General features: G+C 37.2%; 1 protein-coding gene across 1 annotated transcript in view; it reads left to right on the top strand.

The window, feature by feature from the left end:
• The window catches only part of MAN1A1 (mannosidase alpha class 1A member 1), a 139,261-nt gene that overhangs the window by 71,981 nt on the left and 41,815 nt on the right, over positions 1 to 25,465 (top strand). Inside the window, exon 5 of the mRNA XM_041470100.1 lies at positions 8,348 to 8,442. Within this exon, the coding sequence (XP_041326034.1) occupies positions 8,348 to 8,442 (95 nt within the window). The remainder of the gene's footprint in view (positions 1 to 8,347; positions 8,443 to 25,465) is intronic.

Here is a 25,465-nt window from a genome sequence, read left to right as displayed (position 1 = left end):
TATATCCAATATACTTTCAAATGCATGTATCATCTTCCTGAACTGTAGAAGACCTCACTACTAAATGCATGACATACTCTGTGCTCTTGGCATCCTTGGCTGGTGTTAGTTTACGAGTTGTTTCCAGGGCTGACAGTGCCTTTCACCAGCATCCAAACATGTGAATATTGGACTTCCACAAGTTGAAGAAGACTTATTTTATTGGGAACAGATGGGCCTTGGGAAAGAGTTTTTTAGTGCTAGTGTCTCTTCATACTTGAGTTGTACAGTTGTATGGTGTCTCTTAAGTGGTGCCTGTTGTTCAAAGCAGGACGTACCGTAGTGTTAATTCATATGGGTTAAGATCCTGTTCCTCTTATGTGGATATTGTGTAAAAACAGAGATTTTAAACTTCCACTAGCTCTTAGATGTGGGCTCAGTCTTCCATCATGGCTGCTGACACTTTTAATGCCTGCTAGTTTGCCATCTGTCCTTGCTTGAAACAAATGCTTTATTTGACTGGAGACCTGCAGTTCCAGGCTTTCTATTGCTGATAGGACACAAAGCTGGCATCCCAAATCTTTGACACTGATTTGCTGACACTGAGCTGTTTCATTAATTAGGTATTTGGGGTGTTGTGCTATTTCAGAGTCTTAAGATTTGAGCACAGTTTTTGCAAGTGTGAGTCTTGTTTACCTGTATTTGGAGCCTCGGGAGCCGCTTGCCAGCACTCAGTTAATCCATACGTGTGCAGTAAATCCAACTCATTACTCTTTGTGCATGCTGCTTATCGCACCTCTTGAAAAATTAAAGCTGCCCTGAGTCTGGGGTGAGGAATTCTCAAAGGCTTTTGTGAGTAACAAATTCCTTTTGTTATTACAGGCAATCATTGCAGTTTGTTTACTGCATTCATCACCGCCTTTTCTTGAATTATTGCAGCAGGGATATTATTCAATGGTTGGTTCATAAGCTCTCCAGTGCTAATGGGTTGTAGCTAAGCTTCTAATTGTTCAAGTATACATAAGCTTTAAAAAAACTTACGCTTTTTGACGTTAGTAGATAAATGAACAGTAGCTTTTTCTCGTGTGTTCTAAATGTTCTTCCTCTTAAATAGTTCTTGGAGTTTGTGTAAGCAATCCTAAATACACATGAATAGCACAAAAGAAGATAACCAAATATAACAGGAACAAAGTCTTCCTTTATGATTTTTTTTTAATTCTGCAGTTATCTAGCAATTCCTGTCTTCATTTTTAAGTTTTAATGTACAAGTGAGGTATGGAAAACTTACTGTGCATTACGTTATTTCTTTGGTTTGTGCCTTGCACTCTTTTTTGACAGTTTGTACCATTTAATTCTGGCCTTCCTAAAATAAGATTTTCAAACACAGTATATCTACGTAGAAATTCTTTAGTTAAAAAATAACTGAAGTAATTACATACGTTAGCTACTGCTGATAACTTGAGGGGGCTTGTGCCTTTTACTGTGTGCATTTGAATGAAATCTGGAAATCTCTCACTAATCCAGTTACTTCCATTCTATTAAGTTCTCTACAATCCTTTCCACAGAGGGGATACTCTTCATGTGACTTCTTTGGTACATCAGTCAGCTAGAAAAGAAAATTAATTTTCTTGCCGCCAGTGAAACCATAACAAAAAAAGGCTAATTGAATAAAAGAGAAGGAATTTTTTTTTTTTAATCTAATCTAATTTTTGCAATAAGCAGCTTTTTTATGTGAACTTTCTTCTATGAGCTGGTGACAGCATACTGGGTTACTCTGGAAAGGGTAGTACAAATCTAAAAGCTTACTCACATTTGTTACTTCCTGTAGTTGTGAAAAAGACACGTGCTGTTCTAGCAGTTTGCAGGTGAGTGGTTGCCCACAGATACCACAAGCTGCCTGAATCTCTCCAGTAAGTCATTTGCATATTTCTACAATCACTGTTTTCAAAAGCTTTGAGAAGAGTTGTACAGATGGGCACAGGTGCTTTGGGTTTGACGTTCTGCTTGCAAACTGGAAAGCCTTCCCAAAACTCAGAGTGGTGAAGAGTGTGATGCTGACAGGTGTCGGTGTGTGCCATTGTGTTGATCAGCTCTGGCTGATCTTTGGCTGCTGTATGTGTAGCCTCAGGTGGAGCCGCTTGTTTTGAATGCACTGTCCCCCTCTTCTGTATCCTGGTAGGAAAACTTGAGACTGGGTGCAGTCCTGGGCTGGAGGTGGGCTCATGTTGGTGTGGCATTTCACACGCTCAAGTTCAGCAGGACCGAGGCTGGCCCAAAGCCAGGAAATTGGTCTTGAACAGTCTCTTTCCTGGGGAAAATGCTCAAAACACACTCTTGCACTCTTGACACTTGTGGATCTGGATGTACAAAATACTTCCACAGCTGTGAAAGTTCTCTTTGCAGGCCATTTGGCTTCTTCTGTTGGCGCTGATGATCACACTGATGTGATTCATTATAATGCTTGTTTCCAGAAATGTTATTAATTTGTCTCCTCACCTTTTAGCACAGAATATTCATAAATTACTTCAACTCAGCTGGAAGTGAGGACTGAATAAAATACAACTCACTGGCACCTGCTAGTGTCAAGGTGACAGTAATTGTAAAAGCGCTAGTTGCTGATGAATTAACACCAGCATCTGGGTAACTTATCCAGCTGTCATAAACACTGAAAACGTGTTATAGGAAATAGGTTTCAAATAATTTGACTGTTAGACGTGGTATCACTTGGTATTGCAGATAGTGGCAGAATTCAGCTTACACTATTTCAAGTGTTCTGTTATGTCAGGTGGAGTACCACAATTTTTGTAGCATTTCTAGTCTTTGTAAAAATAAAACAAATGTAAATACAGCAAAAATCGTGGATTATCTTTCAGGAAAGAAGGTATTGGAGCAAGTTGTTCTGAGAGGGTTCTTTTTTGTTAGCTGATCATTTTGAACCCAAATCAACATTTGTTAAGCTGAGAGGATTTCTATTTGGTGTTCTGAAGAGCAGGAAAGCAGCCTGTCCCTGTTAATTTTTCTGCTCTTGTTTTCTGCTTTTGCACTGAAATATTCATTCCTTACCCTACTGGGAAAGGGAGTCAGGTACAGGAAAGAAATCTATAAATCTTACTTAGTGACTTGTCAGTTCTTATCTGTAAATATAAAAACAAAAATGAGAAATGCTTAATTTGATAGAATTAGAAATGTTGAGAAAATGTCTATGTCAATTGAAAAAAAGATTAAAATACAGTATTCCTTCCTTTGATGTTAAATTTTAACTTCTGGTTCCCTTTATGTGGAGGACTTCTTAAGGCAGAATTCTGGCTCTTCTTTAATTTATGATGCTGTACCATGTTATGCCTTTTTTAAAATTAGATGTGCCACATACGCAATTCTAAGATATTTGTTTCCTGTGCTTTCTTTTCTTCCTGATTAGCAATAGCAATTAAAACTACAATGAGGTAATCTGACATTTTCAAAGGGATTTGTCATTCCAGCCAGAGGAAACATTTTTGTTTATCCAGAGGAGATAACATTCTTGCAGTATAATGAAAGCCAGTGCTCACCAGATGACAGGTCTGGTCTTTGCCCTGTGGTTGCATCTTTGCAGACAGAGCCTTATTCTCTGTAGGAACACTCTTTTCCCTAATAAGATTTGTTAATGGACAGAAGAGTCTGCAAGATCTGATTGATTGTGGCATTGGGTGTTCTAACATTAGCATCGCAGTTCTGGGTGTATGATGTCTTAGTTAATTAGTTTGTTCTCTCTTATAAAGACCAAAAATACTTATATGTATTTAAGAAATATTTAAGGCTGTCTAATGAGTGTGAAAATAATGTCTTGTTCCCTGGCTTGGGGTGTGTGTTGCCTATGGAATGAACAGACTGTAATAGGAGAGATGAGTGTGTGCAGCACTGAGGTGGATTTCTTGTTTACCTACCAGGGCTTACTCAAATGTTCTTCAAAGAATTGCTGGCTTGGAGTAATGCTGGTGATCTGATGTGACTTCTGTGTTTGTCACAATTCACAGCCTACTAACATAAACAGAGATTGAAATAGAAAGTATAGTAACTCTGTTTTCTGCCTAATCTATTGTATGATTATAGTAAGTATCTAATTTGCTTTTGTGCTGACTTTGAGTAGGACTGCAGAGTGTGAAGGAATTCATGGGGGAGTTCATCTTACACAGGACCTTCAAACAGTATGAATCAGCATTATACTTTAAAAAAATGCTAGTAACACCTTAGAGTTTAAAAAGATAATTATCTCACATCTGAAGTCTGACTACTAGCAAAAATTAGGTTAAAGAGAAATGCTTGAGAAAGCATTTCATATCCTGTCCAACTTTATAGTTTTGAATACTGATCATGTATTTGGGACTAGTTTCAATTGTTTTCTTTCCTGGATCACAGTGCTTCACTTAGAATAATTTTCTTTTTTGTAGTATGGTGTTTAGCAGAGTTAAATATCAGTGCAATTTTTAGTGGCTTCATTGCTGTTTAAAGGTAATCACAGTACTTTGCTGTGAATCCTCAATTTAAAAGAAGGGACTGATGGCAGTGTGGCTTACTCTGTGCACCACCTGGTAAAGAGAATGCCAATATGCCAGGGGAGTAACTCCATAGTCCCCCTTCTTTAAAAACTATGCTGTCTAGATATGATAGAGCATTGGAGAAAGTGATAGAGGCCTCAGGAGTACTTTGTAGACTTTTGTATTTGTAGGTAAATATTTAAACTAAGCATGGAGTGAAGGGTGGGTTCAGGTATGGGACTGTGACAGCTTCTCCCAGGTCTGACCCAGTTGGAGTACTTCATGTAAGTAATCTTTCATTACTGCTGGATGAGCATTCATGAGGAAAAGCCAGGAAAGGTCCTTGAGGCTCTAAAGATAACCACTGGGATGGGAAATTTCACCCTGGATGTTTTCCTTTATTATATATAATGTCTCTGATTTTTGTGCTCTGTCATTTCTGCCTTTGTTTTGTGTTTCTCGTAATGGCTGTCATAGTTTGTGCTTACCAAACAGTCACCTTACTGGTGGTAGTGGGGAAGGATCAGAGCTTGGCAAAAGTTGAAATAAAATGCAGAAGCAGATATAACAAGTAGAAGTTCCTATTGTTTATTTGCTTTTATTACCCAAAAAAAATCTTACCCAGCACAATATTTATTTCTTGTCCAATACTGTAGGTTTCTGCAGAAGAAAAATACAGTGAACATTGTGGATGATGTGCAATAATTGCAGCACCTGCTTTTCCTATTATTATTATTAACTTTTAAAGTTGCAAATTGAGAAATAAAGGGGTTCCTTTATTTATCTTCACCCTTTTACCCTTGCTGAAAGAGTATAATTTTACTGCATGAGGCTGCAATTTAGTGTGCTCAGTCGTTCAGTGTTGTTGTAGTCTTGTCATTGTTGTCTATGTCATTCTTCTTCATAGATAGTGATTTACTTGTCAGTTGTTCAGCCACATTAAATAAGACTTAGAGATAAAAGTAGACAATGTCCATAGTTGATTTTTATTTTTAGCTTTGGAAGGAGAAGGAAAATCACCAGCATGCATTAGTAATAACCTGTTGAAATTCTCATGTAAAGAAGGAAGTGCATCTTCACCTCAGAACTTGTTTCAAAATTGTACGATTGTCTAAAAATATTTTAAACTTTTTTTCCTAATTGCCTACTATGAAAATTGTTTAGTGCATTAGAAGAGGTGCATTTTGGACAAGAAAAAATTTGGAATGCCTGGCTTCACTGTGTATTCTAATGTTGGTGTTCAGGGCAGTAGCTGTGACAGGACTAAATTACGTTTTCCTTCTATATCCATATGTGGAACAATACTGCTGTGTATCTCATGTGTTTGGTTTTTGATAGCCATTGTTTGTGACATTTCCATAAAGCAGGCATTTTTTATTTTGAGAGGATTTATGTTATGTATAAAATAAATACAGTAGAATTTTAAAAATGTGTTAGTGTTGGTAGAAATACTTCAAAGTAAAGCATTATTGCTCTACATCAAATTTTTGTCCAGAAGCAATTATTGTAAAAGATCTCATTCTGAGCTCGCATGTAATCTTTTTAATGATGAAGGATTGATACAGCCTGCAAGGTACAGCAGCTACTGAGCCTTGCTGCCTCTGCTGTGGTTTAGTGTGTGTGTTCTGAAGGGGAGATCTCCTCTTGTCCTTACATAAGCATCTAAAAAGAATACATGTGGCACCTTTAACAGCATTCCATGAGATATCTATCTAGCCCCTTTATGCATGGCTAAAAGTAGGGGGTTTGTGCTGTGCAGCAGATGCTCCTACAGAATATCAGGGTCCTGGTGTGCCCTTGGCTTAGGAGGATGGTTGTAGCCACTCTCCTGTCAGTACTTCCATGTTTCTGGGCAGAGAGGCTGATGGGTTGATCGTGCCATATGCTGTGAAAGGCGGAGGGAGGCCTCTCTTGTGCTAAAAGAGCAAAGGATAGGTTTGGTTTCAGCAGACCAAGGTGAAAAACATGGCTGTGAAAAAAGGGAAAGCTTGTGCACTCCAGGTGGGTTACTGTCCCTGGCTCCTCCCAAGGAAATCTGCTAAGAGGTGATTATGTTCTGAGTGTTCACCAAGGCTTTAAGCCTTGGGAAGACTGAATGATGTGCTGGATAAAGATCAGAAATCCATAACTAATTCTCATCAGAATCCACATAATTGGTAAATGGGGAAGTCAGAAATATAATGGATTGTGAAGGGATTTCCAAGCAAATTGTTTTCCCTGCTGCTTTGCTTCAAGTTTCTCCCAGAACTCTGATGCAATCCATCCAAGAAAGTTTTCTGACTCCAGACATAATTTGGCTTGAAATTACTTAACCTCCCTCAAAATATCTTTTACTGTAATTCTAAATCTTGGACTGTTGCCAGAGAAATCTTGAGATCTGTATCCTATGGAGAGACTGTGGGATGGGATCGTCTGGAGCTTCTTTATAGTAACATGATTGTTCCAGAGTTTTATATTTACTCCTGATCACATATTTTTCAATAATAAAAACCTTCCTCCAGCTTGGCTTTTAGAAAATGGTGTTTTACAAATGGTATTTTATTTTTGCGGAAAGAAATTTATTCATTACCTTGTTTTGCCTAGCAAATGTCTTTATATATTCACTTCAGCATATATGCATGGCTGCACCACAAGATGCATCAGATGTACAAACTGATTTCTAATACATAAATAAACATAAATCCATCATAAATATGTCTGAGGAGAAAAAATTAGCTGAAAGGAACCATTATTAGAAAGAGAGAACAATGAAGGTGACTTTGCTATTTTGACTACTACACCTGGGATAATCCCTTTCAGTGTTGCACAAGATCCCAGTGTAATTCCAAGCAGATAGGCCTTGAACATCCACATATTGAAATCACTAAATAGGTTTCTATATTTAAGTTGGAACAATATTGTTTCTAATTAAAAACTCTCTTAGTAGAGCACTCAGTGCACAAACAGTAAGGTTAATGTAACCTGAGCTGAGCTGGCAGTTGAAGGAAAGCAAAATCCTCTTTGTTCCAGCTTTTTAACTATTTACCTGGACACAAAAGTTCCTCTTGTTAAATTGTCATTTTTGTGGGCATATGGTAAGCATTTGGGGCCTTTCTGCTTCATGTTTTTGAAACGGAAGCTGAAACTCTTTACATGCTGCATATCAGTTAAGTCTCATTGGCCACAGGAGTATATTCCAATTTTTTGATTAATTGTGGCACTGACACTCTCTGAGTATAAGCCAGCAGAGTCCATAAAGACTGTAGCACTGCAAAATCTGTGAGGTTTATTTTTTTGGTGATGTGGGGGGGTGTTTCTGCCACAGACTGCCCATGCAAGGTTGGCAGCACAGCAGCCACGTGGCAATGCAGCCCAGGTTCCCACAGCGTGCTGAGCCCCATGAATAAACCTGACAGAAAGCAAAGATGGCCTTGCTGCAGCTGTGTCCCCATGCTCCAGGAGGACATGGCACTTGGGGCAGGGAGATGCTGGCCAGCCAGCCAGGGTGCAGCAGCATCCTTGGCTCACAGCCCCGTCCCTGAGAACAGGGTCTGCAGGGGTAGCTAGGAGTGTGTGACCTGCTCTGCAGGGTTGGGTCTGCCTGTACTGGTGGCTCTGGCTCGATGCTGGTGGTGGCAGGAGCAGGTCATCTGGGCATTGTCACTGTGTGTTCCTGCTGTGTGAGTTCTCTCCTCACCAGGTGCAATGGAAAAGAGGCTGTGCTGCTTCTTTCCTTTGGCGGCACACTAAAGGAGCAGGGATGCTTCATTGTGCTGAGATGGATTGTGCCACATGCTCAATAATGATATTAGCTAAATTAATTTAGTTGGAGCAACAATGCATTTTCCAACACTTGGTTTCTTCTTAACTTTCAGGTTTTCCGAAAAAAGGCAGTGGAGCTTGGAGAGAAATTGCTACCTGCTTTCAACACTCCCACTGGGATACCTTGGGCATTACTTAATATCAAGAGGTAAAACTGCTCTTTTTACTAGAAACACATAAAAAATTATGTTGAATCCATCTTCACCACAAAACTATTAAAATTGCTGCAGAGTTTTTGTCCTTCTGGTTCTATAGTTTAAATTGGGAAATTTAAGTGGATATATGTTGCACACAGAGGATGCATACAGAAGTATATTTATTCATTTCAGAGCAGTGTGTTTTTGTCAGTTAGTATGTTGCTCATCCTGAAGTCCTTCTAGTGTTGTTTTAGGTAGGCTAAAAGCATTAGGACATGTGCTACTTTGAAAGTTTTCTAGACACTTTGTACTCTTATTTTAACCTGTTCTCAAATGTGGTATAAAGCATGTCCTTCATATCAAAAAACAAGAGGAATACCGGCTACAAGAGACTCACTGTTTTTTACCCTCTCCCAAGGACTGGTTTTGCTTTGGGCAGTCATGGTTTAAAGGCAGCTCTGTGTTTGCTGCTCTGCAGGAGATGCTTGCTTTCCTGAAGTCACTCTTGCCTCCACTATCTGGCTCCAGACATATCAGCAATTCCTTGGTCCAACTCAGGACTGCTACCTGTGATACTGTGCTGGTAAAGAAAATGGTTTGTTTGCACTGCTTGGTGAAGCACATTGAAAATTATACCTGTGGGGGTGTACTTGTGTATTCATAAGGACACATCAGCTTTCTTCATACTGATAATAAACCCCAGCATCACTCATCACAAGAAAGTGAATAAAAAAATTTCATGTGTGTATGTGATGGTGATGTGGTTTTTTGAGTTTTTTGGTTTTGCCTCCTTGACAGTCAGCATCTTCTGCTGTCCCTTGCTTGCTCTGTATTTATGAGTGCAACTTTTCCCCGTAGTGGGATGGACATTGACATGTTGCTTGATTGGCTGTGTTTGCTTCTAGCTTCCCAGTAAACTGCTCAGGGCCAGTCCTACAGAAACCCTTTGGCATGTCAGTTCAGACAGGCTTATCTTTCACCTTCCTTTCAAACAGCAGCGAGGTAGAAAACCAAAAAAGCACATCTGTGTGTGGGAGCTGCAGAGAGTTAGTGACTCCTGAATTTTCTCATCATTGAAGGGGCTGGTTAACTGCTGCCTGGTGATGATCCATGGACTTTGGCATGCATGCTAACAATTTTTTCACTATAGGCTTTAATAAGTTCTGCACAAGTTCAGTAGTACTGCAGCTTGAGGCATGTTGGTAATTTGTTTTTAAGCTGTTAGAGAAACTTCTGAATACAAAAGCCTTGCATATGTTTGTTATTGCTACACAACAATACCTTGCTCTACATAGTATATTTAAGCATGCATAAAGTATTCAGGCTAAAAATACATCTTTTATATAGCCCTTATCTAAATCCATCCTTAACTATTAATATATCAATGTTGTTTTTGTATATAGTTCATATTATGTGATAGATCTTTATGGTTTATTCTTACCTTCTCACAACTGCTGTGGGGCACCACAGATGTCAGCTGCCAGCAGTGCAAGGTGGTAATGCAAAAGGGATTTGTTTCTTACCTGGCACAAAAGTGAAAGAGGACTTCTGCTGAGAAAATTTCCTTTGCTGTGGCAGAAAAATTGGAATGAAATGCTGGGTTCTTGATTATTCATTCTGAATCCTTGCACATCTGCCTAGCTTTGACCTTCAGTAGATGACTCTTCCATAATACTGTGGGTAAACAAATATGCTGTCATCCAGGCTTAGGAAATGCTAAGCCACTGAAGCCTGCATACATTGCGGATCTAATATGCCTCATTTCTGATTAGTATTTTGTTTGATTTTATTTTGATTTATGCTTCAAATTGGAAAACACTCACAATAGATTAGAGATGTCAGTGGTTATTTTTAAATTATTATTTCTGGATTAAGAGATGAGCTGGATATTTGTTTAACTTTGCAAATGTTCTTCAGAAAATAGTTGGTTTTCTCTGCTCATCCTGTATCATCATAGCCAGACCTGCTCACTTCTTGCGTGCCTCTGTGTATAAACATATATCTGTGCTTTTTTCTCCTTGCATACCAATGACATCCAACTGAAGTATTATTCTCTTTATCTTTTCCATTGTTTCAGTTCATCCTGCCTCTTTCCTCACCAGTTAGCAATCATGGGACACTTACTGTCTTGTTTGTGGAACTCTTATTATCTAATATGATAAAAACTTCATTGTACTATTCTTCAGCCAAAAATATTTGCCCATTCATGAGTATGTGTTCTTCTAAAACTTCCTTTGGTCTCTAAAGTACAATTTAAGTAATTAGATCAGTGGTTTGTAGGGGGATTTCCTTTTCTTTCTTTCTTTCTAAAGTTTCGGTTGCACTTCCACATTTCTAATGTTGCTTTTCAGTTCACCTTTAGCATCTGTTTTTCACTTCTGCTTGTGCTGCAAAATTTGAAGTTCCTTCTATGGCTCACTTGCTTATTTAAGTAAACTGTATGGTATAGCACTTGTGGACTCTTCTGGCTTAAAAGAAGGGTAGAAAGGGCTGCAGATGGAGAAGTGTATAAAGCAGTGGTGGGTTGGCAGACATGTTTTAGTCTTATTTTTGGGGATAAGAAGCACAAACTGGCAAAACCACTTTTATTTTTTTCATTTGCTTGCTTATTTATTTTCCTCTCTCTCTCCCAAGTCTTTTGTTTAGATATTTTCTCTTCAGTACTTTTAAAATGCCAACTACAACAGTTTCTGAAAATACCACTAGATCCTTTCTTTCTTCTTCCTAGTAAGCTGTGACAATCTGGCTTCTCCATGTTAAAATTGTCATTTTATTGTCTCTATCAACTTTGATAGTTTATGACTGATCAATCAGATTGCTTGTGTATTTCTGTAATTTATCTCTCAGATTGATAGAAATTTAAAAAATGTGAAATTATAACTCACTTAGTGAGTTAAATAATTTTAACAAATACCCAGATTTGCATCAAGTTTGCAAGATCAAGTAATCTTTTTAACATATGTGTATTTATTATTATCCCTGTAACTACTGAAGGGGAAGCTGTATGGGGCTTGTGTTTATGGGATGATGCCCAGCTGTCAGATACAGGAGAGAACCCAGATTGTTATTATTCTGTTGAATCAATCAGGAATAAACTTCTGAATATAAAAGTCTGTGGTGGTTTTTTTTTCTTTCTTTCAGATGGAAATTTTGTTTCTATGTCACTTTTTCCCCCTTTGAAAGCAGACCTGTATATGCTTTTTAGTCACTATTTCTGATAAGACCACATTACTCTGCCAGTAGAGAACCCAGAAGAATTTCTATATAAAAGAATATATTTTCCATTAAGTGTTTGCTCTCTATACATTGACCAGTTGCGTAGTTTTAAGGTTATTTATTGCGCTTTGTGTGCTGTGATGTAGCAATACTGTTAGGCATTAAAGTGCCTGCCTTTTTATGAAGAATCAATGTAGCATATAACCTTTAAGTGTATCTGAAGCTTTGAAAAATAGTTATGCCTTGCCTTAATGAAAAAGTTTCAACTAGAGTAAATAATATTTTTATTTCTGGAACCACAACAAACTGAAAATGGAGGTTGTTTGGATGTCCAGCCTGTTCATAAGTGTTGTTGTGGCTAAGGGCGATATTGTGCCTGTTTCTCTGGCTCACTGGCAAATCTAGATTATATAATAATTTCTGGTTTAAGGATCATGGGAAGTGTTGTATAGAAGGAAAAGCTGTGAGGTTTTGTTGGAGTCGGTCAGACTGGGAAAGCCTAACAGAAGTTAAAAAAGAGGATTTTGAAATACATGTGATTAATTTGTATTGAAATCAAACCACAGGGAGTGGTAAGATTTACTTGACATAATGGTAGAATGTTTACTGTGTCTGGTGTCAGTTCAGGATTCTTTGCCTTTTAGAGTTTCATATTGATTGTACATAAATAGTGGATCTGAGTTGTATTCAATAGACCATATTTTAGGAAGTGAAATAGCAGGGGCCTTGCTAAATTGTTTGCACAAAGCAGTTATTCATAGGTAACTGAGGATGGAAGTGACAGAGCTACAATATTTATGTCACCGAGATGTTGTCAGCAGGATTTTAAAGCAAGGTCCTCTTTGACTTTCAAAATTACTATTTTTTTTTAATTGCTGCATTTTTACAGCATAGTTAAGTTATGGCACAGGTCTTTCCAGGCCTCAAAATGTTTAAACAAGAGTTCCTTGGCACTTCTGAGCCCTTGCAGCTACTGTGTATTCAGAGCAAGGAGAGACATCCATAGCACAGTTTCAAACACTGTTTTTTATTTCAAATCACTTGGGGGAATGAAAAAAAAAAAAAAAAGAAAAGAAAAAAAGAAAAGAAAATAGCAAAAAAAAAGCAGAAAACATCTATGTATTTTTTTATTTAGAACAACTTTTTACCACCAGCTAAGATTTCTGTTCTGTGACAGTAGTGCTAAATAGGATGGTTCTCCCCACCATCTCAGCTTGCCCAGCAGAACCTGGCTGCTTTGAAGAGTGGTTTTGTGCTAAAATGCTACAGTGTTTTGGAGGGATGACACACACAGGTGGTGTTGTCTTATGGGACACTCACTCTGGTATTTCAGACTGCTGGTGGCAGTGTTTTAGGTTGCAAGCATTTAAAGGAGCTTCTCTCAGCACTTTCCATGTAGGTGCAAATGTGGCCAATAAACCAGCCACCTTGGAGGTATGGAATGTTGGTCTTTAAACAACGGAATTTGCTTGAAAATATTTCAGAGTTTCAAAGTAATTTCCAATTTCAAAACATGTCTGAAGTCTCATGGTCTTCAAAATATCTTGTGTGTGTGGTACTGCATTAGAAAAACTCCAGTGTTCTTAAGGAAATAATTCAGCAAAAAACAGAAGGGTTCTTTTTGAGTTCTGTGACATCTCCAAAACATCATAATCAGTGCATCTAAGAGTACTTACCTTTCTAGTTAGTAAGGAATTTCAATGCATTGAGAAAGTTTGAGAATATTACAAAGGGATCCAAACATCTAAGTTCAGTAAACCTTTTTGACAGCTTGATTCTCTCACTTACAGTCAGAACTGCCTGAAATGTGATTGATTTTTGCATGATTTTGCAAAATTTTTGTATGATACTATATTCTTTAACAGAATTAGTGGTTCATGCTTTTACTTATCCAAGTGACACAAGCACTTTCTTGCAGAGATTTAACCACTATGGATAATTTATTTTTTCTGGTTTTCACTGTTAACTCCAATGTATAAATTTAAAAAAAAATTAAAAAGCAACCTGCAGAATTTGTAGAGATTTGCAGAGTTAAATAAAGGCTATTCTTTAAATTTGACTGTATTTGGCAAAAATAAACCTGTTTTCAAAGGGAGTTTAGAGATTAAAACCTTACACTGTCTGCACAGTTTGTTATTGTAGGATCATGCAGAATTTGTGTTTAATGAAATCTTTAATCATATCCTTTCTGTCTAATTTTGGCATAATTTCAGAGGAAGAAATCAAAATTACCTAAGAAAAAAGCTGAAAGTAGCAGACATACTTTATAAAGGCTTTGTATGTGTGGTTTTGGCAAATGACTCCACTGATGTAATAAAGTGGTAATAATAACAAAAAAGAATTTGGATATTGAGCTAAACACTGAGATTTTCCCTGCAGCAAAACAAACCAATTGAAAGCAGACTTTTGTATTCAGGCATTTGGATTGCAGTGTGAATTTGTATTAGCACTGGATGCAAAGAGAGAATCCTGGCTGAACTTTGTCTCTCTAAAAAGTACTTGTTTTGCGTTAAACTTATGATTTGGCATAGAATGATCTGCTGCCTGGATATACCAATCTCTTTCCATTGACTAAAGAAGACCTCACACAATTAATTGAAAGCACTGACATCTTGAGATGAGGAGATTAATTACATCCTAATTTATAAGTAACTAGTGATAAGGATGATTTCAGCAAAGGGTGCATTTTTTCAGTACAGGCATTTCAGTTCGTTGCATGATTCATAAACAAGTTTACATTTCTTTAGTCAGTATTGAATGCAAAACAACCTGGAAAAATAATTATTCATGCTAAATAACAGAAAATTAGAAAGTTCCATGTTTTAGGACATGTTAGAACACCACAGGAAACAAATTCCTTGCCATGTCTTTGCCTCATCTGGAATTCCGTGCTGTGTTGTCAGCTCAGCTGAAATGAGTAGCTGGTTCCACATTGCAGGACTAGTGCTTTATATTCAATATTCAGTATATTTGACCTGTGGCTATGTCTGATTTACCATTAAGCAATGTAAAAAAATCTCATCTATAATAATATCACAAAAATTTCATGAGATAGTTCAAGGAATGTAGCTCTTTATCGAGAAAGAAAAAGAACCAAGAAAAATATTATTTTGGTGATAGCCCATAATGATAGGCTTTATTATTCAACTAGCAGCTTCAATTCAATATTGTAATGCAGAATTTGTGTGGGAGGTTGCCCTCTGGATAACACAGGAAGAATTTGGGACCTATTATTATTATTGCAAAATATCCTTCTCAGTTTAAGTGCTTTCTTTATAGCCAAAAGAAAGATTCTAGTCCCAGACTCTTAAGTTTAAACACTCTCCCCACAATTTATTAGTGCAATGTAAAATGAGTATAGATACGTGCAAGTTCATAATTATCATATTACTTATCTGTGTAAAAGCCTATGTGAGCATTAGTTATGGTACTCCTCAGCACAAAATGTACAATTACAAACACTTTATAGATCTCTGTGGTGCTAATAATAGGTAATGTTCTTTCACAAGACCAAACAAACCTGCTGCCAGACAGTCCCACAGAAACCAGCTGGTTCCTGGAGGCTCCACTTCCTGGACCTTGTGCCCCTCATCAGCAGACACTCCCCAAAACGTTTGCTGACTATCATCAGATTTTGTCTTGATGGCTTCAAAAAATGGGGAACTGCTTTTTTGGTGTGTTATTTATAAAGAAGATATAAAGGTTTTCTGTGCTAGAAAGGGGGAAGATAAGCAGGTTGAACTGTTTTTTGTTTTGCCCTAGAAGAAATCAGGACTAGGAAGTTCACCCCAGTCACCTATGACATATGCCAATAGGTGGCATGTACCAAGCATGTACTTCTAATTTCCTGCCAGTCTGGTTGTAACCAGTCCTTCGCTGAAATGCTGTGACATAAGGTGGGAAAGTTGCATCAGATCCTCAGTTTGTTTCCTGAGAGATTAAACCATTCTTTCTCCCCTGCAAGTTTTTGAAATTGTGTTTCTTGAAAATAGGATTTTATAAATGAGCATATGGCTAAGGGTGTTGCTCGTGCTCCTGCCTTAGCTGGATAAGTGCTGTTATCGCCTCGATATTGGCAGATAATCAGGAGTTATTTGTATGCCATACCTTCCCGTTGCCTAGGAGTTGCAAGGGAACCCTTAGTGTTGAATTGCCAGACATGTTTGAGAGTTGGAGTTGTTTGTGAAGATGTGCAGGATGAGGCTCAGTTCCACATGAGATATGTTTGCATGTTGCCAGGAACGAGCTCCTGCTGGAGTGGGACACTGCAAAAGGCACTGTGAAGCAGCTTGAGGAGCATTTATCCTGCCCTGAAATCAAGTGCCCAGGGCCTGGCTTTTCCATGGCTGATGCTGACTGTGCTGGGAATGCTGACACCTGAATGTAGGCACATTAATCTTTGCACTTGGTTCAAGATCATTTCCCTTTTAATTGCTTGTATCATGTATGACCTAATTTTTGTCTGTGTGTAGTAAATGATAATCTTACAGCAGACAAAATGTGACTGTCAGAAGAGGCTTCCTTCAGAGGGAAGGGAATCAGTTACTAGAGACTTCAGGTTTCATGAAATGCATAAAATGAGCAGAAGTCACTTCCACCACAATTCAATTTACCTCAGAAAAAACACATTATCTAAAACCAATAGTTGTGTAGGGATCGTTCCACCTAAGAATTTTTCAACCAATTATAAAGCCACTTTTGAGTTGCTTACTTTGCTTATTTGTTACAATCTATGCAAAATCCATGACTCATTTCTCATTAGGGAAATCTTGAAATGACCATGAGAAGTGAAGGGGGGCATTTGCAAAGTGCTTTGCTTGTGTATTTTAGCTGGAATTTGATACTTCCACCTGGTTAAATCCTCAGCTATGTGAGGTTGTTTGGTTATTTTTCCTGCAGTGGTTTAGATGATGTGGTAGATAATAAGAATTAAGATTGACCAAGGAAATAGCTGACTGATGTTGTAGTTACTCTGCATTCTTACCATCCTAAAATGATGAGCATGAACAAGAGTTGCTAAGTGTATTTTTTCGGATATCATTACTGAGAACAGATTCTGCTGTTATCTTCAAAGAATACTGGATTTTTTCCCTTGCTGGAAAAGCAATTTCCTTCAATACTTCTTGAAGTACATCTTTGGTTTCAGATAAACATACAGATAGATATATGTATTGGTAAATCTTTATTGATCATTTTCTGGTTTCTTACTTCTGCTGATACAAGAGGCTCTCTCCTTAACCTCCACCAAACCATGGCCTCTCAGCTGGACAGCCAAAACTCTGCTGCAACTGACACAGTTCCAGTGCATCATGTATATCACAAATAATAGTTTTACTTATCTGATTTTTACAGCTTCTCTTTTTAGCACTTCATAATCTAATTAATACAGTGAAACTTGAATTTTGTGATTTTAGGTTTCATTGTACCAGTGTTGAGGGGTGTGTGTTGTGCCATTTTTATAAGCATGTTTAATTTTAAGATGACTATTCATAACTGCTTCTGACACCTTTTGTTATTCTGAAGTTCATGGCATATGTGTTTTCATGGATGTCAGATACTCTTGCAGTACTATTTTCCATTTAATCTTTCCATTTAATCTTTTCAATTCCATTTAATCTTTTAACTTGACATTTAAAACAAATAAGCACAAAATGGGCTATCTTTTTTGCCCTAGAAGTCAGTCTATCAGAATAATAAGAACATTCATATGGATTCATTTTTTTGTTTAACCTTTTAACAGAAACAAAACTTTATTATTTTTAATAGTTCAGTTATGTTTAAGATTTGGTGAGAGTTCAAGAGTCTTCTTTCTTTTCAGGTATAATGTAAGTATTAATTTCTTGCCTGCTTGCATAATTACTGATCATTACTTGCATTTTCTCAGCTTTATGACCAGCTTCATACACCCAGCTGAGTACAGAACACCTAATTGTTTTTAAACAATAATCTCAGAATTAAATACAGATGCCTGTAGTGCTGTATTTGTTACTTTTAGTTATTTAGATGTTGATCATTGTAACAACTTAGTTTTTGGTTGGAAAACAGCTATGTTGTTTCTCATAGTGTCCCTTAAACATCAGATCCTTGATCTAAGTTGCAATATTTTAGTACCAAGGTTCTGAGGTGACCCAGTTCCTTTATGTGGTATGCTTTCTGTAAATCATAACTCCTGCAATCGGTCTTTGATCCTGCTCTACTTTGTGTATTTTCTAACCCTGCTACTCCTATTCCATGCTTGCTCCCCTCTTCTAGTCCATTATGATTTTGGAAGAGAAACAGACCAGTGATCATTTTCAGCTTGGATAGTTTTTTTTCTGAACTGTGATTCTGTCCTTGCCCACACATCCTCCACAAGAGGAATCTGAATCCTGGATGTATCATGTTTTCCCAGTCTTGGGGTTGCTTCTCTGAGCCTTTTTCCAGATGTTTCAGTTTGATGGCATGTGAAAATTTATATTTGATAATTGTACTGGGTATTATCCCACGTATGTCTTCTGAGACTTCTGGGCAGACTGTTATTAATTTCCTCCCCTTCCTATCTTCCATCCTCCCGTCCATCCTTCCTTCTTTACCTCCTTGCTTTTCTTCATGCCTAATGTTCTTGAGATCACCTAGTTGATTGGCTCTCCGCAGCCCCTCAATGGGACACATACTAAAGGTGCTGCTTTAAGGTATGATCATTTATGAAAGAGTTGATCCATAAATCCTACTTGTCTGAGTGTATCATCCAGTACTTTGTTCCTTAAGATCTTAAATGAATTGAAATATTTGAATATTCAGGAAAGAGTGCTAATCAAGCCTGTGTGTATTTTGGTATACATTGGTGGTGGAGGGGATGTCTATGTGTACCTCAGCACAAACTTATAGGTGTTTTACATGTATGTGTGAAAAATTTATTTATAACATTTAGCAGTGTAAGGCAAATTGGACTCTTATAGGGATGCTTGGGAGGAAAAAAATACCTAATAAAAGTCTTGTGCCTGCCTTTGCTGCTGAAGGCTATGTATTCCCTTAAATTCCCTTTTCTTATCTCTAGTCTTTCAGAAACACGAAGTTTCTCTTTACCATTCCCCAGAAGACTTCATAAACATTCCCCAGAAGACTTCATTACAAATCACAATCACCCAAATAACAAATATTGTCAACCTTCATTTGTTGCTGACATTTGCTCTTCCCTTTCTTTTTTTCACACTTAAGCTGACCATGTGAAGACTTCTATTAGATCAAAATAGAATAGGCCACCACACTTTGGATGCCACAATGTCATAATTCTCATATTTCTACACTCATCTTTTACAAAGGAAGGAAAGTGAGGAGTGGAAAAAAATATACATTTTAAGCAGTAATGAGGCTGGAGAAATAAGCCAATTTTTGGGCTTAATGGAAAATGGAAAAATGGTGCATTGACTTTAGATGGATAATCCCTTCCATCTTATAAAAACACCTTTTGTTACTAGAAATGTGGACACAGGGGACTATATGCTCTTTGAATACTGCTTTAATTATCTTTGCTGCATTTATAACTGAATGCTCTTGATGAGAACTTTGATGAACTTTACCCTGTATCTCTATAAAGTTGCTTTCCTTTGCTAGTTCTCAAAATTTCTTGCAATATGTGCAAAGGTCTGGGGCATTTTTGATGATTTCTAATGACAAAGTCAGTTGATGAAGAAATTTTACAAGTCTCAGCAGTGAAGGTTTTCAGCAATGCGACTATGAGTAAACCCTCTTTTCCTGTTCAAAAGATGTTGGAACATGGTATCCACTTCTAAGTTTTGTCATTAAGAAGATTCTTTAAGAATTAATTTTTAAGCTTTTGTGGTTTTTCTACCAACTACACTAAGTCAAATTATAATTTGTAATTTATTGGCCTTATTACAACACTTCATTAAAATGTCAGAAGATTCAGCTTCTAGGCAGGGTATTAGTGCAAGAGCTGTGCATGCGGTGTTCTTCGCGTATGGAAATAGCTACGGCAGTTATGTTCTGCAGCATGAATTAACAAAGATTGATTGCAATCTGTTTTTATTAACTCAAGGAAGAAAAGCAGTGTATGATATTAAGAAAATTAATTATAACTTTCTAATCTAGTAATTAATGTGCAGCTGGGCATGAGTGCAGTTAGTGCATTTCAGTAATTTGGCAGTCCTCACAAATTATCATCATCCGTTTTAAGGTAGACAACTGTTCTCTAATCCTTGCTCAGATTTTTATAATTTTAGCATTTCAGAATGGTTTTAACTGTATAGATGTTAGATATGGCCTTTTACCATAATAACATGAGCTGAAGATCAGCTTTATCTTTCAGGACTCGGGTTCAGTTGTAATTTTTAGAACCATCTATCATTCTTTTCCAGTGTTGTACTGAAATTTCTTCTGAAACAGTTGTATGAAACTGTGATTACTGGTAATTGACCTGCATATGTTGAAGTGTCTTAAAATGCTACTGAGAATTTAATGTATCCTGTAAATTGAGATGCTTCCAATTAAATAGAGTTCTCATGATAATCACTTTCAAAACTAATCAAGTAGTATAGTGTTACTAAAACTTTTATTGACTTAATTTTGACAAATTAATAAATGTAACCAATGCAATTACTGTAATGGTCATACTAGTCTACATTTTTTATAATCTATCCCTATATGCTTTTCAGAAATGCAAGGAGAAAATAGAAATTACCTAGATGTGTTGAATTAGCATGACAAGGTGACTTGAGGGGGAGAGTATTTGTGCACTTCTTGCTTTCTTTATGAGGTGTGAAGGTTATTGTGGGTCACCCCATGCTCAAAGCTTCTTGTCTATTAGGAAATTAGGTGATACTGAACAGAAATTACAACTAGGATCCCAGCAGCAAAATTGATAAGAGGAAATGCTGTTAAGCAGACTGTCTGGTTTTGCAACTATCAAACCTGATCTACTAAAATCTCTTAAGAATTGTAATCTTCTCAGTATGGTTTATATTTAGTGTTGTTTTTAACTAAAAAAAAGCAGAAAACATCTATGTAGATCAGATGCTGATGATGGTCTAAAACTATTCAGTATCCTTGCACTGTCACTGAACAGATAGTTAAAACCACCTGATTTGTTTACATAAGACTTCTGGGGAATTTGCTTGTCTTGTGTTAGAAATTTTGTTTTCATTAGGAATGTTTTAGAGAAGGTATTCTGGCAAAGGCCAGGAGTTTTCAGTGAATTTTGTCCTTTCACTTCTTTTGTGACAAAATTTCAACAGAAAGTGGATAGCATTTGCCAGAAGAGCTTTTCTCCTAGTACTTGAGAAATTCTCCAGGAATTCAGTAGGCTTGGGTTTTGCACTTCTCAGACATGTGCTTTTCCTCCCTAGGTTATTGCTTCCTTTAAAAGAAAGCATTAGCTAGAGAGTCCAAATCGGATATTACTGATAGGTGAATAGTGAGCAGGCTATGCCTAAGGGCTTGTGAATAATTAAGATCAAGGAATCAATGTGGATGTCTTCATTAGCAGGTTAGTTCAGCTCAGGAGTTGAACTTCTGAAGTGCCTCTCCCAGTGTTCCCCACTTGCTGTGCTGTGCTTTGTGGGTAAATGCAAAAGTGCCTAAAAGTGGATATTTGTTTGGCACCATTGACATGCTTGTTCTCAGGGCATGTGGGGATCATAAACCCGCCTTTGGATAACTAAGTAAAGCTAAGCCATCTAGATCTTCTGTTTGATCCAGCTCAATCTGAGCAGAGAGCTAGCTAAATCAAATATTTTAGGCAGAAATTAAAATATTTGACTGCTCTATAATGACAATAAAATATACAAGGGATTGGGCGAGGTGGGGAAGTGAGTTGCTGAGGCTCTAATCAAATAACAGCTTTGGAATCTAGGAAAGACCTACTTGGAAATTTTGTTGGTTTATTGGAAGAGAATAAGATTCATGCAGATCTCATGGCAGTTTTGCTTTATGCATAACTCTCAGATACACAAAAAAAAACCAACCAAACAAACAAAACAATCACAAAAATTAAAACACTAAGTATGGAACTTCCAAATTGTCTGAGGTTTGTGGTTGACCACCATGATACAGACTAAGTTTTTGTTATTGTTTTTGTTGTTATTGAACAACATTATTGTTCTCTTCATGATTTCCTCCCTGATGAATGGATGAGATGGATAGCTGGACTTGCTTTTCAGGATAACATTCTCCAGTGTGTCTGTACCTCCAGGATTGCCCCATCCCTGGTACAGAATCCAGCACTTTCCCTTCTGGAACTGCATATGGTTGGTGATTGCCCAGCGCTGTGATTTGTCAAGGTCTCTCTGCTGGGCCTCCCTCCCCTCAAAGGAGGCAACAGTTCCTCCCAGTTTTGTATTATCTGTGAACTTGCTTAGTAACCCTTCAAGACCCTTGTCCAAGTCATTTATGAAGATGCTGAAGAGTACAGCACCAATTTGATGCTGTGTAGGCTGACTCTGCTGGGGTTTTTTCCCTAATATTGCCATATAATTTTGAAATTATAGTAGAGAGTAAGTAGTAGAGTGAGTAGAGAGTTAATGCCTGGCAAGTCAACCTTAAAAACGAATAACCCAATGAGCAACACCTTTGTGTTCTGCCTTGACTGACTTTTAGCTCACTACAGACTGACTTCTGTAAGGACAGGGAAGAGTAGGAGCTCACCAACATGTCTTTATGTTGGGGAAAACATTCAGCCTGGCTTCTTATCCAACAGGCAGATGTGGACTCTCTTCTAAGTGTTGAGTTAGGTGGATGCACATAGCCAACATCCAAAATTCGTGGTGTTCTCTCTCTAATCTTACATAAAAAACTGAGTGTCCTTGTGTTTCCTTCTTTTTAATGAGCAGGCCATGACACTGTAGCACACCATAACCTAACTGAGTAGACCTGGCTTAGAGGATGTGGTGTGACTGAATATAATTTTAAAAGACTTACCAAAATAGTCTGTTGTTTTATATTAAACAAGCAGTAGTAAAACCCCAGCAGTAAATGCTGTAGATACATGCATGTTGCTGTAGAAACCCATATAGCAGACGGTAAAGAAAAAATGAGACTTGTACAATGATGGGCTAGTTTGAGAGCTATTGAGAAGGAAGTAAAAAGAGGTTAGCAAGACAGCTAAGTAGTTTGTTCCAGCAATTTGCCTTCACTGGTTTAAACTTCATGTTAAAATGACGTTTTTATTGTTATAACACTGACACATCTTTAGGAGGAAATTAGTTAATAAGAGGGAACAATCTTTCAGCAAATTAAATGAAAGGCTACTACTTGCACTTGACATCTGTGAAACTGCTGCTACATTCCTTGGAGTAGTGCTTAGAGAAATAAATGAGCAAGTATTCCTTATAATTGAGCTTTAATGGTATCCATATGCTATATATCTTGTAATGGTGCTCATGTTGTGCAGTTTCTGTGTAGTATGAGAAAATTGAGTATTAGTCTGTCAAAGGCCCATTAATGTAAATGTCTTGATTCAGTTCCTAGCTGTGGAGAGGCTCATGTGTTTTAAATACATCCCAGCAAATTGTGGTTGGTGCAGCAACTCTGACAGTCTTTCCAGTTGACCTTTCAGGTAGCCCATTTCATGTCACACAATAACCTCTCTAGGTAATGAGATCTACTGGAGCAAAGATTTAAAAAACGCATAATTTTGAATTTAATTCTTTCCAAATGAACATTTTCTAACTGGCATTAGGACATTCAGTCTTTCAGCAATGTTGTTTCTCATCATGCCTCAGTATTCTACTGAGGCCATAAATGAACTGTTTTCTCTATCTTTTACCCAGAATTCCCTTTGTAAATTAGTTGAGTTTTGCTTAACTAACTTTGTCATGCTTAACTAACATTTGTTTTAATGGCTAATAGCTTTTGGGTTTGTCTTTGAAGGTTTAAATATGTCATTTGAATATTCAGCCTGTTGTATGGTTAAGGTTTTCTGGCATCTGAGATTTTCATGAGTAGTACAAGTTCACCAGAGCCTACTTATGAGTAAATTTTGTTTGTGAGACAGATTGGTTAATTGGTAGTGAATTGGCTAAACATGTCTTCAGATGACTAGAAAAAGACCTGTTGCTTTCCACAGAGACCACAGCTATAGCAGAGGTGGTTCTTCGTGCTTGCCTCTTAGGGAGAAGAAGGGAGCCTGGACTTCTATATTCTATCTCTGCACTCACCAACATATCAAAGAAAATTTGGCCTCTGGTTGCTGGCCCTTGAAGATACCCTTTGGAAATCTGCCCTCCTGAAAGTGGCAGGAGTGAGAAAGGGCAGTCATGTTAATTTTTTTTATTTTCTCTGATCACTTTGACTTGGGCCAGTGTGTTGCTCTCAGATTCCCAAATACGTCATGTAATTTGTCATGAACTTACTCATAATAGACCTAAAGATAGTTTATGTTGGTGGCGTTTGAGTTCAAGGTCTCTCTGGTACTAAAAAGACAATTGTGCATGTTACTGAAAGTACTTATTTATCACTGATATTATCTTTCAGAAGTGTCAGAAAAAACAAACCATATCTACCCAGAACATACTGCATTCCAAACATGATCTTCATTGCACTGGAAAAACAAATATGGTACTTCGTACATGACAATTCTTGCAAGATATTCCAGGCTATATTATTCCAGTCTACAGCTGGGAATACAGAAAAGAAAAAAGGAAAAAAAAAAAGGCAGGAATAAATAAAAGCTTGAAATATTGATTCTTTCACTTAAACCATCAAGATCAGTGAGGGATTACAAAAACCCTTTAAAACCTTTGACCAAATGTTTTGTTGGAATTGAGACAGGAACCCAATTTTCTTAAATGCTTTATAAAACTGTATCATCATTGTTCTCATTGATAATTTATAAAAGAAAAATAGTGATGTACTTTCCCTCTGTATGTTGTTAATATGCAGAAGCCTTTTCAAGGTGATTAACGAAACACTGTGTGCTAGTACAGGAACAAAAAGTACACATATTGTCTCCAGCAGGGTTCCAGAAGTGTGGAGCTTTTTCTCTGAGCCTTTTTGTTCTATTACTTTAAATAGTAATCTCTTCATGCTTATTTCGCTTCATCCTTTATTATATTATTTTCATTGTATTGATTAAAATCCCATTACTGTTAAGAAAAGCTTATTTGACTACTCGATGCCAGGTCCTTTATTATCTGATAATCTGGTTTACAAAATCCTCCAAGGAATATCTTAACTCACTAATATGAGTATTAGTGCATGGATTGTGATTATGTATTTTAAGTACTTTTAGAAGAAATGTTTGGTACTTCTCATTTTCTGCTCTACCAAAGTAACAAATGTTTTTCAGCCTTTTTCAGCTCTACTGGGTTGTTAAGTAAGTGGGTAGAAAACTCCTTTCCTTCTTCAAGATATTTACTCTAGTGAGATATTGTTGTAATTTCATACTGCAAAAAGATTATGGAACAAAATTATTTTTCTTTAATAATATGATTCTTGACTAATCTGCCTTTCCTGAGTTTCTGAGGTAATATTTCTCCTTTTTTTTCTTCTTCAACTTTTCTTTATGATGTTTTCAGATTGCCCTGGATCAGAATTTTTAGTGCATATGTGGGAATTAAACTATATTGTGGTGTGCCTTGTCAGCATCATTGGTTTCTTGTAAATAGCTCATCTATAAGATGAACAGGAGCTGTGTAAAGGTATTTGTTGCTTGAAGTAATAATGAGGAGATAACTGATTGAAGTAATAATAAGGAGATAACTGATGAAGTTCAGGGTTAGGTAGAGCACAGTTGAATAGAATCTCTTATCACAGGAAACGTAGTGTTATTTCCTCAGGTGAAAATCAGATGTGTATTACATTATGTGTCATTTTTTAGTTTCT

Source organism: Pyrgilauda ruficollis, unplaced genomic scaffold (assembly GCF_017590135.1).
Source record: "Pyrgilauda ruficollis isolate IOZ18807 unplaced genomic scaffold, ASM1759013v1 scaffold24, whole genome shotgun sequence".
Taxonomy (NCBI): Eukaryota; Metazoa; Chordata; class Aves; order Passeriformes; family Passeridae; genus Pyrgilauda; species Pyrgilauda ruficollis.
This window is presented reverse-complemented; position numbering and strand designations above follow the sequence as displayed.